General features: G+C 35.4%; 1 protein-coding gene across 2 annotated transcripts; it reads left to right on the plus strand.

Moving 5' to 3' along the window:
- On the plus strand, positions 6,791-10,151 carry LOC107618441 (kinesin-like protein KIN-14U). Of its 2 annotated transcripts, XM_016320509.2 has the most exons (10): positions 6,791-6,940; positions 7,032-7,115; positions 7,209-7,370; positions 7,477-7,583; positions 7,694-7,878; positions 7,986-8,150; positions 8,246-8,464; positions 8,676-8,713; positions 9,004-9,131; positions 9,215-10,151. In XM_016320509.2, the coding sequence occupies exons 1-10, from the start codon at positions 6,802-6,804 to the stop codon at positions 9,827-9,829; spliced, it is 1,842 nt and encodes a 613-aa protein (XP_016175995.1). In that variant the 5' UTR covers positions 6,791-6,801; the 3' UTR covers positions 9,830-10,151. The 2 variants fall into 2 exon arrangements, with proteins under 2 accessions (XP_016175995.1, XP_020968415.1); XM_021112756.1 differs by lacking the exons at positions 6,791-6,940; positions 7,032-7,115 and having other exon boundaries at positions 7,246-7,383.

Genomic DNA, 13,868 nt, shown 5'->3' on the forward strand with positions numbered 1-13,868 from the left:
GGAAGAATAAGATAGAAGAAGGTGGGGTAGGTGGAGATTCTGTAGGATCTACTGGTCTTGAGAGGCTAGGGAATTCAAATTCCCTGCCCTCCTTATGGGCGTTGAACGCCCAGCTTGTGCACCATAGCTGGCGTTCAATGCCAGCTTGCCTCCCATTTGAGGCATTGAACGCCCAAGAGGAACTTCCTTCCTGGCGTTCAACGCCAGGTCTTCTGCCTTTTTGGGCATTCAGCCTGACTCCCTAGCTGGCATTCAATGCCAACTTGTTGCTCCCCAGAGGGCATTGAATGCCTACTCTGGCTCCTTGTCTGGCGTTCAATGCCAGCAAGGTTTTTGCTCCAGGGTGTTCTGTTTCCAACTCTGACTGTTTTTGTTTCTGTTCTAACTACTGCACATGATCACAAACACTAAAAAGCAAGGGAAAACTCTAAAAATAAACTAAAATAAACTCAAATGAAAATAAACAAAAGAGATAAGAACAGAAATACTTTACTAATAGTTAGGTTGCCTCCCAACAAGCGCTTCTTTAATGTCATTAGCTTGACGGATAGCTCTTTTCAAGGAGGAAGATAGTCATAGAGGAATAAATCCTTACTCCTTACTGGGAGCGTCCTTCCTATGCTCTCATGGATTAGCATAAGATGCTCAAGAGACAGGATCTTATTCACTGCATGAGGCAGGGTTGGGCTTGCAGCAATATGCTGGTGTCCCTTTTTACCACTTCTCTCTTCCATCATGAATACCATGATGAGATAAGTGAACATTACCATTTTCCATGGTGAAAAGCCTTCAGTAGGGATATTTTTTGTTTTTCCAGACCCTAGGTATCTTCCTTTTGGGGTCTTCCTCCTTGGTGGATAGTGTACATCTAACACAAACTTACGTTTGGTCTTAGGAGGGATTGAATTGGTTCCATCCAAGGGAAGAGGCTTGAATGTTGAATCCTTTATGCAAGTGCCTCCCTTGTCAGGGGGTAATGGAGGGTCAAGAACCTTGCACACTATCTAGTCCTTATACAAGGTAATCCTTGTTTCTTGTGCCTCTTGGATTCCCAGCTTCTTCATTACAGATGAAGGTATCAGATTTAAACTTAAGCCAAGATCATATAGGGTTTTGTCAAAAGTGAGCTTCCTAGTAGTCCATAAGATCTGAAAGCTCTCTGGATCTGGCATCTTCCTTGGCAGCTCATTCTAAATTAGGATACTGTACTTCTCAGTAAGTACCTCTATTTCATCTCCCTTAGGTCCTTCTTTTCAAAAAGAATGTCTTTTAGACAGGCCGTATAGGGGGTCTTTTTTCTAATACCTTTGCAACAGAGATATTGACTTGCAGCTCCTTAAGGACTGCTGGGAAATGAGTCAACTGCTCATCTGCTGTTTCTTTCTGCACGCGAAAGGAAGATAGCTCTTGAGGTTCTTTCACTTCTGCAAGGCCGTGTTTTGTGGGAGTCACAGGCTCCCCTTGCATGCCCAGAGAAGAATCAACTTGAGGTTCCTTCTCCTCTGTAGGGGCGTGCTCACTGGCATTCTCAGGATCCTCCTGAATCTTGATTGCCTTCAGTCCCTCAGTAGCAGGCTCCTGAGGTTCGGCCTCCTTGGTGAAGACTACTGTCTCACCTTCTTTTAAAGTCTCCTTCCTAGAGAGCATTAGGCTTTCTGTGAGGGCCCTATAGAGATGCACCTCCTCAAACAACTCAGTGAGAGGGATATTAACCTACTCAGGTGTCTACCGGTCATGGGTGAGAGTATCTCCTTGAGGGTAATTACCACTCATATCACTAGGAGTATTATAGACCTCAGCAGGGGGTGCGCCTACAGTCTCCATGTCTAGAACTTCTATCCTAATTGGAGTTTTCTCACAGGAGTATAAGTGTTGGTTATTGGCAGCTATTTCAATGAGCTCATCTGCCTCTTTATGTGTCTCTATAAAGTACAGAGGGCCGTTTGCAAAGTGATCTACTATCTTCTTGGCTATCTCAGAGATTGATTCATAGAAGATCATTGTCTTGCCCCATCCTGAGAACATATGGGGAGGACAATTCCTAAACATCAGCTTGTACCTCTACCAAGCATCATGGAGAGACTCACTCTCCTTCTGCCTGAAGGTCTGAACATCGGTCACTAGCTTAGTTAATCTCTGTGAGGGAGAGAACCTATTCAGAAAATTATTAACAACCTTATCCCAAGTGTTCACACTTCCTCTAAGTTCCATATGCCACCATTCATTTGCTTGATCACTCAGAGCAAATGGGAAGAGTTTTAGTTTGGGGACTTCAGGGTCCACTCTATTGGCCTCTACAGTGTCACAGAACTGCAGAAAGTCAGAGATGAACTTAATGGGGTCTTCCTGTGGGTGTCCATGAAACTGGCATTTTTGCCGTAACAGCAGGACCTGGTCTAGGTTGACCTTAAAATCATCTGAGTCAATACGAGTGTCAAATGTATAGGAGCGTAGAGGTCTCCCAATTCATGCATTACTTTTTGGATCCATAGTGACTCTGGTGTCTCTGTATACATAAATAAGAGATAAAAAAAATGGGAGTCTCTATGTCAGAGTATATAGAGAACTCCCTGTGAGATATGAAGAAGAAAAGAAAAGAAAAGAAGAATGAAGATAGAGGAAAGGAGAAGAAGAATTCGGCTAGAGGGGTAGAGAAATTCAAAAATTAAGAAGTAAAAAAGAGAAACTAGAATTAAAATATTTTTGTTTTTATTTTATTTATTTTTATAATTCAAAAATAAGAAGGAAATTAAAAGCTAATTAACTAAAAAAATTAAAAATTAATTGATGATTTTCAAAAAAGAAGAGAGAGAATTAAGAAGATATTTTCGAAAATAGAAGAGAGGGGAGTTAGTTAGGAAGTTTTGAAAAAGAAGAAAGAGAAAGCAACTAACTAATTAAGAAAGATTTGAAAACAAGATATGATAAAAGCTTAGAAAAGATTTGATTTTGAAAATATTTAAAAAAGTCAACAAGATAAGATAAGAATTGAAAAGATTTGAAAAGATTTTAAAATTAAAATTTAAAAGAAGATAAGATAGAAAAGGTTTTGAATTGAAAAGAAGATAAGTTAAGTAAGAAAGATAAGATAAGGAAGTTAAGAAAAGATAAGTTTTAAATAAAAAATAATTGAAATCAAAATCAAAAAGTTAGTTTCTATTTTAAAAAGATTTTGAAATTTAAATTTTAAAAGAAAGAAAAGATAAAAGAAAAGATTTGAAAAGAAGTTAAAAAATATAAGATTTAAAATTTGATTTTTGGAAAATATTTGATTTTGAAATTTGAAATTTGAAATTTGAAATTGGGTTTTAAAATTTGAATTTGAAATAAGATAAGATAAGATTTTGAAAATTTGAATTTTAAATTTTTTAATTTTGAATTTGAAACAAGATAAGATAAAGATTTTAAATTTAATTTTTTTTAAAAGATTTAAATTTAAAATTTGAATTTTGATTTAAATTTTGAAATTGAGATTTTAAAATTTGAATTTGAAATAAGATAAGATAAGATTTTTTTGAATTTTGAAGAAAGATAAAAAGATAAGATAGTGATTTAAAAAAGATATGATTTTTGAAAAGATTTAAAATTAAGATAAGGTAAGATAGTGATTTTGAAATTAAAATTTGAAAATCTTTTTTATAATTTTCGAAAATATTTTTAAAATAAAGATAGAAAAGATATTTTTTTATTTTTTGAATTAATGAAGAAAGAGAAAAACAACCAAAAGACACCAAACTTAAAATTTTTAGATCTAAGACATTAAATTTTCAAAAATTGAAAGGAAAAACACCAAAAGACACCAAATTTAAAACTTTTAAGATCAAAACATGAAGACAAACAAGAACATTTTGAAGATCAAGAAGAACACCAAGAACAAAACTCAAAGAAAATAAGAACATGCAAAAGACACCAAACTTAAAATTTTTGAAAACCAACGACACAATTTTCAAAATTTTTAAAGAAAAGACACAAGAAGACACCAAACTTAAAGATTGACACAAGACTCAAACAAAAGACACTACTTTTGAAAATTTTTAGAAAAAAGATTCAAAGAAATTCGAACAAGAACAAGAACAAGAACAAAAAACTCAAACCAAAAATAAAGATTAATAAAGAAAAGAAAAAGTTTTGAAAAAATTTTTGAAAAAGAAAACAAGAAATAGGTAAGACTCAAAGTAAGAAAATTAAAAGAAAATACATAGGAAAAAATAGAAAAGGTTTTGAAAAAAATTTTGAAAAGAAAAATAAAAGATTCAAAACAAAAGTAAAAAGTACCTAATCTAAGCAACAAGATAATCCGTTAGTTTGTCCAAACTCGAATAATCCCCGACAACGGCACCAAAATATTGGTGCATGAATCCACACACTTCGTACAACTGAATCAGCAAGTGCACTGGGTCGTCCAAGTAATACTTGAGCGAGTCAGGGTCGATCACACGAGGATTGTGGTTTGAAGCAAGCTATGGTTATCTTGTAGATCTTAGTCAGGTGAATAGGAGATGTAGGTATGTTGTTTAATTGCATAAAAGAAAATAAAGAGAACTTAACTAGGTTGATATGTTTGCAATGATAAGAAGATGGTTAAGGCTTGGAGATGCTTTGTCCTTCTGGATTAACTTTGGTCTTACTGTTTTCTTCAACTGTGAATGATTTCTTCTATGGCAGGCTGTAAGTGATCAACGCCGATTGAGAGGCCACCAATGCTCCTCCAGATCTGAACCCCAGGGTTAGTGTGGATCCATTCTGATTGAGGGTGAAGCTCCTGCAGTCCATTCTCCTTAATGATCCTACTCAAAACGCCACAGACAAGGTCGAATCTTCCGGATCAGAGAATGCTACGGCTTTGGATTCTAGTCTCTACTACAAAGACTCTAATCTCCCCATACCTCGGCTAAACTGATGTTTTGAGAAGTCCCCAATGAAGTCGTGGATTAGCCGTCTAAGAGATGTATAATCAAGCTAGTGGTTCAATGATTTCCAGTTACGTAGTCACACGAACCCAAGAAGAACACGGGTGGTTGTCAGGAACACGGTCTTAGAATGAAGAACGAAGATACATCTTAGAATAGAGAATCAAACACGGATTGAAGAGAAACAGTAATACTTTTATTGATCCATAAAACTCAGTAGGGCTCCTCTCCTCAACCTAGGAGGTTTAGAAACTCATACTGATAGAAAATACAATCATAAACGTGTAAAGTGTGCGTCCTCCCCTTGATGAGAGGTGTAAAACTCTTTAAATACTAAACTAATGACTAAAGATTACATTAAGAAGGATAAAATAGTCTTTTAGTGCTAAAATCCACTTTCGGGACTCACTTGGTGAGTGTTTTGGTTGAGCTTGATTGAGATCCACGTGCTAGGAGGCCTCTAGGGCGTTGAACGCTGGCTAGGGGGTCTTTTGTGGGCGTTGGACGCTGGTCTCTTCTCCTTTGGGTGCTGGACGCCAGAATAGGGCAGGAGGCTGGCATTGGACGCCAGTTTTGGGCCTTCAATTCTGAAGCAAAGTATGAACTATTATATATTTTTGGAAAGCTCTAGAAGTTAGCTTTCCATAGACGTTGAGAATGCTCCATTTAAACTTCTGTAACTCCAGAAAAGCTCTTTCGAGTGCAAGGAGGTCAGATCCGGACAGTATCTACAGTGTTTTCTCTGCCTCTGAATTAGACTTTTTCTCCATCTCCTCAATTTCAGCCATAAAATACCTGAAATTACATAAAAATACACAAACTCAAAGTAGAATCCAAAAATGTGAATTTTACACTAAAACCTATGAAAACTCAATAAAACTTAAGCAAAACATGCTAAAAACTATATGAAAATGATGCCAAAAAGCGTATAAAATATCCGCTCATCAATTGGACATGAATAAAAAATTATTTAGATGTGTAGCCTAACTGAAAAAATTAATGTCCATAAAAATTAAAACATCCAACTTTTTCAAATCAATAAATAACACAATCAAAAATTACATTACTAAAAATATCAGCTATATAAGATAGCTATATGGCTTGTTTGGGTGAGTTTCTAAGAAAAGATATCTTTTTGAGTTATTTTTTTAAAAGATCTTATAAAAAAATAAAAATAATTTTATATTTGGATATCTCATGTAAAAAAAATTTTTTATCTATCAATTATGTTTGGGTATAACAATTACACTAAAAAAAATCTTTTTCATTAAAAAAATCCTTTTTATTTGATACTACCAGCTACTACTATATAATTATTGTTGTCCAAGTACGTGACTTTTTTCTTTTTCTTTCCGCACTCATAATCAGGGTCGTTGAGAGTGTTCAATCATTGAAACTAACTTCTCCAACCTCCTCTCCTCTCTATTTTCTTTCCCACCTTCCTAAGATTTCAAAGCCCTTGAAAAGAAAAAAGAAAACATTATCCAAAATTATTTTCAGTCTTCCCTTCGGGATTCCTGACATACACGCTTCCCTAGTAAGTAGTGAAAATTTTTAAATATATATTAAAAAGTTAAATTTTATATATTTTTAAAAAAAATTTTAGCTAAATTCTATTTAATTGTATTTTCGTCTCTGTGCATTACGTGAATCATGGAAAATGTTTTTCCTGCATTATCATAGCTTCATCATAACGCATGTTGTTGTTGGGGTTTCTCTTTACATGACTCTAGGTCCAGGGGATAAGGATTTTCAATCCGTTAAGATCTAGAAGGTTCTGTTTGGCATAATAATAATTAATAAGTGTGTTACTTAAGTTCCCTCCATGTTTTTTAACACACTCTTTTCAGCCATTAATTGTGGTTGCAATAACATTCAGGAACAGATTCTGATGCGTCCAGAGAACGCTGCTAATTTGAGTCCGGATTCCGTCGCTGAGTTCCCCGTTTCGCCGCCGGTTTATACTGACGTCGTTGTGGTGCCTGAGCAAGAAAAGGACGTGCTTCAGAATTTGATCTCCAATTTAGAAAGTAATTGAATAAAGTTGAATCGTTTTCCTTTTTATTAATTTTTTGTTATAGAAACTAATTTTATTTTATTCGAGTTGGATTGGATGTTTAGGTGAAATTAAGCAGCTGAGGATTAAGCAGAGAACGTGGGATGAAAAGCGGAGAGGGGCTTTGAGAAGGATATTAGACATTAAAGGTAGCACGCTAATAATAGTAGATTGAGTAAATAATAATATATTAGAACATTTTTTTAGACATTAATGTTGAAGAAGTTGATTTTTCTATGCAGGGAGCATTAGAGTATTTTGTAGGATTAGACCATTTCTGCTGGCAGAGAAGAGAAGAGGTTCTGAACCAGTTTCGGCTGGATCGGAGAGAATTTGGATGAAGTTTGGAGGGAGGAAGAAAGATTTTGAGTTTGATAAGGTCTTCTGTCAAGAAGCAAGTCAAGGCTAGTATTAAATGTCAGTGCATTTTGCCAAATTTGGTTATTCATTATGCTTCCAAGTTTTACTGAAGTTAGGCTATGGTATGTTTCGAAATTGAACCCTTTGCAGAAAGTGTTTTTGTTGAGGTTGAGCCAATTCTGAGATCGGCAATGGATGGCCACAATGTGTGTGTTTTTGCTTATGGTCAAACAGGCACAGGAAAAACATTCACAATGGTTAGTTAAAATTTTGTTACCATATTATATATGTATGTCTAACGTTCAAAACCATTGGGTATGGCAGCATCGTTAATGGATGTTGGTGGCCTGTAATAATTTTCTTTTAGGATGGTTCAAATGAGCAGCCTGGAATTATTCCGCGAGCTCTTGAAGAGCTCTTTCGTCAAGCATCTGTGGATAATTCATCTTCTTTTACCTTTTCAATGAGCATGTTGGAAGTTTACATGGGCAATCTCAGGGATCTGCTGGCTCCAAGACTGTGTAATAAAGCATATGAACCTATGTCAAAATGGTAACATTTTTTAGTTTTAAGCTCAAAGTGAGGTTGAATTCAATAAGGCTGGGTTTGGTAATTATCTCATGACAAAAGAACTTTGACTCACTTGGCCCTTTTTACAGCAATCTCAACATCCAAACAGATCCAAAGGGGTTTATTGAAGTTGAGGGTCTCTCTGAAGTGCCGATTTCAGATTATGCTAAAGCCAGATGGTGGTACAACAAGGGAAGAAGGTTCAGATCCACATCATGGACAAACGTCAATGAAGCGTCAAGCAGGTCACACTGGTGGGTTATAGGTTTTCATAGATACTCCAAGCTATTTCCAATTCGGTTTCTCAGCTTGATAGTTACGTTATCTGTTTAGCTTCATATATATCTAGCTTGACAAGGATAAACATTTTTCGCCATGGGGATGGTTTGGAAGCTAGAAGGGAAGTAAGTAGACTGTGGATGGTTGATCTTGGAGGCAGTGAACGGCTGCTTAAAACCGGAGCCAAAGGGCTAACAATGGACGAGGGCCGAGCCATTAATCTTTCCCTTTCGGCTTTAGCTGATGTCATTGCAGCTTTGAAGAGGAAGAGGTGCCATGTGCCTTACAGGCAAGTATTCTGCTGGTGATGATTTTTTGATGTTTAACTATGTCACTTTTGCTGCTTACATGTGATATGTGCCTGAAAGAGCTAGCTGCTACTGAGATGAGTCCCTTTGACTGCAAAAGTTGTTCTTTTCTGACACTCCAATTGTTGTTTCTTTATATGCAATCAAAGTATCATGTAGCTAATAATTTTTATGCTACTACTTTGTCTGCAGAAATAGCAAGCTGACTCAAATATTAAAAGATTCCCTTGGTATGACTCATACTGCTTTCTTCCCTAAATTGCTTGTATCCACTACAAACTTTTATGCAATGCATATTGATAATTTTTCTTGTATCAACTACGAACTCATAAAGATTGAAATATTTGCTTACACATTTAAATATCTAACTACATCTGATTTTCAATTTCTTTCTTATACTGTCAACATCTGTTTGAAACGTGCATATTCATACGCAGTCTTGATTTGTGTTTCGACCCTATCTTTTACATGTCTATAGAAGAAAATTAATACACTTACACTTCATAACCAAATACTTCAGGTGATGGCTCAAAGGTCTTGATGCTTGTGCATATAAGCCCATCTGAAGAAGATATTTGTGAGACAATTTGTTCTTTGAACTTTGCAAAGAGGGCAAGAGCAGTAGAGTCTTGCAAAGAAGTACCAATGGTATACCTGCTGACAGTTGTACTGAAGGATGTTCCAAAGTCAAATCCGTTTGAAAATTTGCTAACTGTGTGCATGTACTGTAGGAATTGAAGAAGCAGAAGGAGAAGAACATTATGGAGCTCGAGGAAGACATTAGGGAAGCCATAGAACAACGTCAAAATTTAGGGGATCAAATACAGAAGGTTGAGTTCAGGTTAACTGAGAGTAGAAAGCTCTTCTCAACTACATATAGTCTTCCGGAAAATGACAGCATGGAAACCTTTACTACGTCCAAAGACGATGTCAAAGAGGTTATTGAAACTCCGAAAGCATCTAAAAAGACTATTCAAAGAAACTTCTCTAGTTCAGTGCCTCGATTCATGAATCCAACGATTGCTAGTCGCCAAAGGCAAAGTGTTTCCGAACGAGAAATCAGTGCTAGATCAAAGATTTTAAGATCGGCAGTCACTAGAAACTCAATCCAGTTTCCTTGTTCCCAATCATTAAGCCATTCAGATCTCCGCATCAAAGCAATGCTACGAAGTTCAAATGCAAAGTCTCAATATGCTAAAACAAATACAGTCCTTGCAGAAAAGCCCAAGTGCAATGAATCAGAACAAAAAATCATTAATCCTCAGGGCAAGATGATTACATCATCAGATCCAAACTTGAGAGTTACATTGTGCCGTCATAGAAGAAGAATGTCTGATCTCGTTTAAGGGTTAAAAGACATAATGGTTACTGGATTTTTTTTTTAATATTTGAAGTGATTGCTTTTGTGCTTGCTTAAATCAACTTTTGTCTATAACAAATTGAGAGTACAGGTGTGTTTCTAGGGTGGTTTTGTCTAGGGAATCTGTTAGTTGTTTATCATGGTATTTTTGTGCTTGAGTTTGATGATCCTATTAACTTGTTTATGTGGTTTTGTAACCGATATGAGCGATTCTTTGGTCCAGAATTGTTTTGTACCAACGAATCCGTAAAGAAGTTAACTTTTTTGTGAAGTTTCAGAGTTTATAGTAATAGGATTGTTTTAAGATATGATCTACACATAATGAATCCTATTGAAAGTTGAACTATCTATTTTTGGACTCATATCTTGTGAAATTTATTAAGTAAATCTTTTTTTTACTTATATTATAAAATTATCAATTAAAATTTATTAATATTAAAATTTCACTTATTATCAGACTTTATTTTTTTTAGCAATATCTTATTTTTTAACTTACATAAAATATATTAAATTTGTTTATTTAATTTCGGGGCTTTTTGAAAGTGAGCATATATCCTTTTATTGTTTTTCCTCCATAGACCTTGATATATCTAGGAGTGTTCATGAATCGGATCCGATCCGCACACTAATAGGATTGGATTGCAGATTTTGTGTAGGTATCCGCATATTCGCATATTCGCAAAAATAAAGAAATAAATAAGTAAAGATTCTTTTCATGTTTTATTTCAACAAATAATTATCATATATGTTGTATTATTTTAATTTATTATTTAAGAAAAGTATTTTTAATATTATTTTAAGAGTAAACATATTTATAAGAATAGAAAAAATGAATTTTATTGTGTTTCGCGGAGATATCCGATATCCGATCCGATCCGATTCGCAAATGTGCGGATCGAATTGGATCGGATCCAAGTTTAAAAGCTGCGAATATTGGATCCGATAATTTTAGTACAGATCGGATCAAAATTTTGGCCATATCCGATCCGATCCGATTCGATCCGATCCAATCCGCGTTCACCCAATATATCCTTTCTATTCAAATATGAAAAATTAAATTGTTCTACTAAGTGGAAGCAAAAATACACAGAAATCATTTGATAAACTATTACAAAAAGTATTATTAATAAGGAAGGCTATAGACATGTTTATTATGAAGTTGTTATGTTTTGTAAAATAAAAAATGTCAGCTGCACACTAAAAATTAATTACCAAATATGTTATTATGTACATGTATTTATATATTTTATATATATATATTTGTGTATAAATATATATATTGTTTAACTCATTTTTAATATATTTTTATATTTTAATATGTATTTTATACGTATAATTAATTTTTTGTGTACACTTAATATAATTATTATAAAAAAAATTGAATGATGTTTTTATGATGATTATTGAGGATCCTAGCTAGAGAAGGAACTCATATTCTAATTTTACAAGTATTTGAATTCGATAATTTAAAAAAAATAATAACAATAATATGTTATTATTTTGTTATATATAAGGGCGAGACATGTTATATTGTCTTATTCCATTGTTTAATAAAATTTTGAGATGCATTATCTTTTCTAACATTAAAACTACTTAATAAAAAAAATAATGTGTTATATTGTCTTATGTTCATGTGATTTTTGTGGAATATATATTTGGACAATTTTCTGAAATAAATATTCTTGCATCTAAATTTACTAGAATACACATTTTGTAAAATGGATACTGAAATGCATTTTTTTCATAAACTATGTAAACTGTAATAGGAGTCCCGCGGTTTACAAATGCACGTAATTTGCTACAGGAGTGTCGCGGTTTATGCTTTGTCAAACTCGCCTATATATACCACTCAAGATAGGGAGTGAGGCATTTGTTGAGAGTCATTTTCACACTTTCACAAATGGATAGTGAGGAAAGCTTGTTGGTTCTAGTCCAATGCTATGGTAAAATAAAAAAAGTAATACGCATGGTGTTAAGTTCACTGATAAAGAACCGCTGAGCGTTTTTATCCGTTCGACTGATACTTTGTCGGATCTAAAGAGGAACATATTGCAGAAGGCAGGGTTGTGTGGGGCCAAATTGGTGAAGAAGGTGTTCTACAAGATTCCGATGGCGGTTGTGTTAAGTGGTGTGCAGTATGAAACATTTGTGATAGGGTCGGATGAAGACATGAAGGTCTTATTTCATTGTCGGCGGAGTTTTCCAGAGGTGAGAATACATGAGTTGTTTGCCAAGTTGGAAGATGGTATCGACAGTTCGGGACTTCAGTGCCAAATCCTCAGTCGATGATGGTGGAGGGTGCTTCTACTTCGATGCCTGTCGTTGCACCTAGTTGTCTTTTAGCTGCACCTCCACTGGTTCTAGCACCAGCAGCTAGGTCACCTGGTTTGATTACTAGTTTTGTTGGTAGTGGTGAGCCAGATCACGTTGAGGACGCGATGCGGGAAGATAATTCGGACAATGAGCACGATCACATATCGGGGGATAGTGAGGAGGAGACTCCGATGGCCCCACTGCACCTCAAGGGCCATCCAGTTCTGGCTGACAGCAGAGGCGCAGTTGGGATCAGGCCAACGGTTTTGTCAAGTGCTGGTCAAGGTGATAGAGCGCAACTTGAAAGATTCGAGGTGCTTCATGGTTACTCTGTTTGACAGACACCAGTCTGAGTATATCGTGCCTGAGACGACTCCTACCGGTAACTTTTCACTTGGGACGTATCGGGTTTCCCTCAGAGACTGCACTTGTGACTGCGGGTACTTTCAAGCTCTCCATTACCCGTGTTGCCATGCGGTTGCATGCTGTGCTCAGTCCCGGTTAGACTGGGCTACGTACGTCCATGAGGTTTATACCTTGAGTAAGGTGTTCAGTGTATATCGGATGGTGTTTTTGTCCCCTGTTCCAGAGGGTCTGTAGCCACCATATGACGGTCCTACTGTCGTTCTTGATCCTTACATGATACGTGCCAGAGAAGGGCGATCGAGGTCAACAAGAATCCGTAACACCATAGATGAGGCCGATACTAGTCAGCCGAAGCGATGTGGGCTATGCAGACAGACAGGACACACTCGCAGGACTTGCCCTCAGCGAGGATCCGCATCTAGAGCTGAGGCATAGGTGTCATTAGGTCGTCATGATTGGCTTTCATTTTTCTTTTCTTATTTGTGTTGTTGTCCTGTTTTAGTCTATGCTTTTCCATGTATGAATGTTAAGTAAAGTTGTACTTACCGTTCATTTTACGGTGATGTGGTTATTGTTAGCGATTCTCTATGTAGTTGTGATTCTCTTAAGTAAAGGTGTTCTAATTTTGTTGGTAATTCTATGAGTTCAAGATACTAATTTCAATTAAATCAAAGAACCAACCTATGTTGCGCCATACGTAAAAAAGGCATACCAAAGTTTCATCAAATAACTTATACTCTATGGAAAATGAACTAAGTCCACACTAAAGCATAAACCGCTAGATCCTTGTAGCGGTTTATGCACGTTTGCAAATCACATATAAACCGCGACACCCCTACCGCAGATTATGTGAAGGTTTGCTTCAAACGTAAACCGCAATACTCCTGTAGCGGATTACGTACATTCGTAAACCGCAGGACCCCTGTCGCGATTTACGTAGTTTATGATAAAAATACATTTCGGTATCCATTTTATAAAATATGTATTCTGATAAATTTGGAGGCCAGAATATTTATTTCAGTAAACTGTCCTATATATTTCGTAGTTAGACTCTTTGAAATTTCATAAATAATGACTCTTTCTGTTTTTAGTTTTTAAATTTAGACTCCATCTAATTTTAGTATTTTACTAAGATGCACATGCATATGATGTATTTTTCTTTTCTTTGGTATTTTTGTCTTTTAAGTTTTAATATATTATATAATAGAGTATACATAAAATATATATAATATCAGATAATGATAAAAAAAATTATAATCGAAACTTAAATATAAATTACTTTAAATTACCAAATATTTTTACACAATATAAGTTATTTATGTTTTAACAACACAAATAAAATCTGT

This window comes from Arachis ipaensis, chromosome B09 (assembly GCF_000816755.2).
Source record: "Arachis ipaensis cultivar K30076 chromosome B09, Araip1.1, whole genome shotgun sequence".
Taxonomy (NCBI): Eukaryota; Viridiplantae; Streptophyta; class Magnoliopsida; order Fabales; family Fabaceae; genus Arachis; species Arachis ipaensis.

Bases quoted from the DNA above. Each gene is read 5' to 3' on its own strand.
- LOC107618441 (XM_016320509.2), top strand. From the start codon at position 6,802: ATGCGTCCAGAGAACGCTGCTAATTTGAGTCCGGATTCCGTCGCTGAG. The intron at 7,116-7,208 runs GTAGCACGCTAA...TTTTCTATGCAG, and splicing joins AAGGATATTAGACATTAAAG to GGAGCATTAGAGTATTTTGT. The intron at 8,465-8,675 runs GCAAGTATTCTG...CTTTGTCTGCAG, and splicing joins AGGTGCCATGTGCCTTACAG to AAATAGCAAGCTGACTCAAA.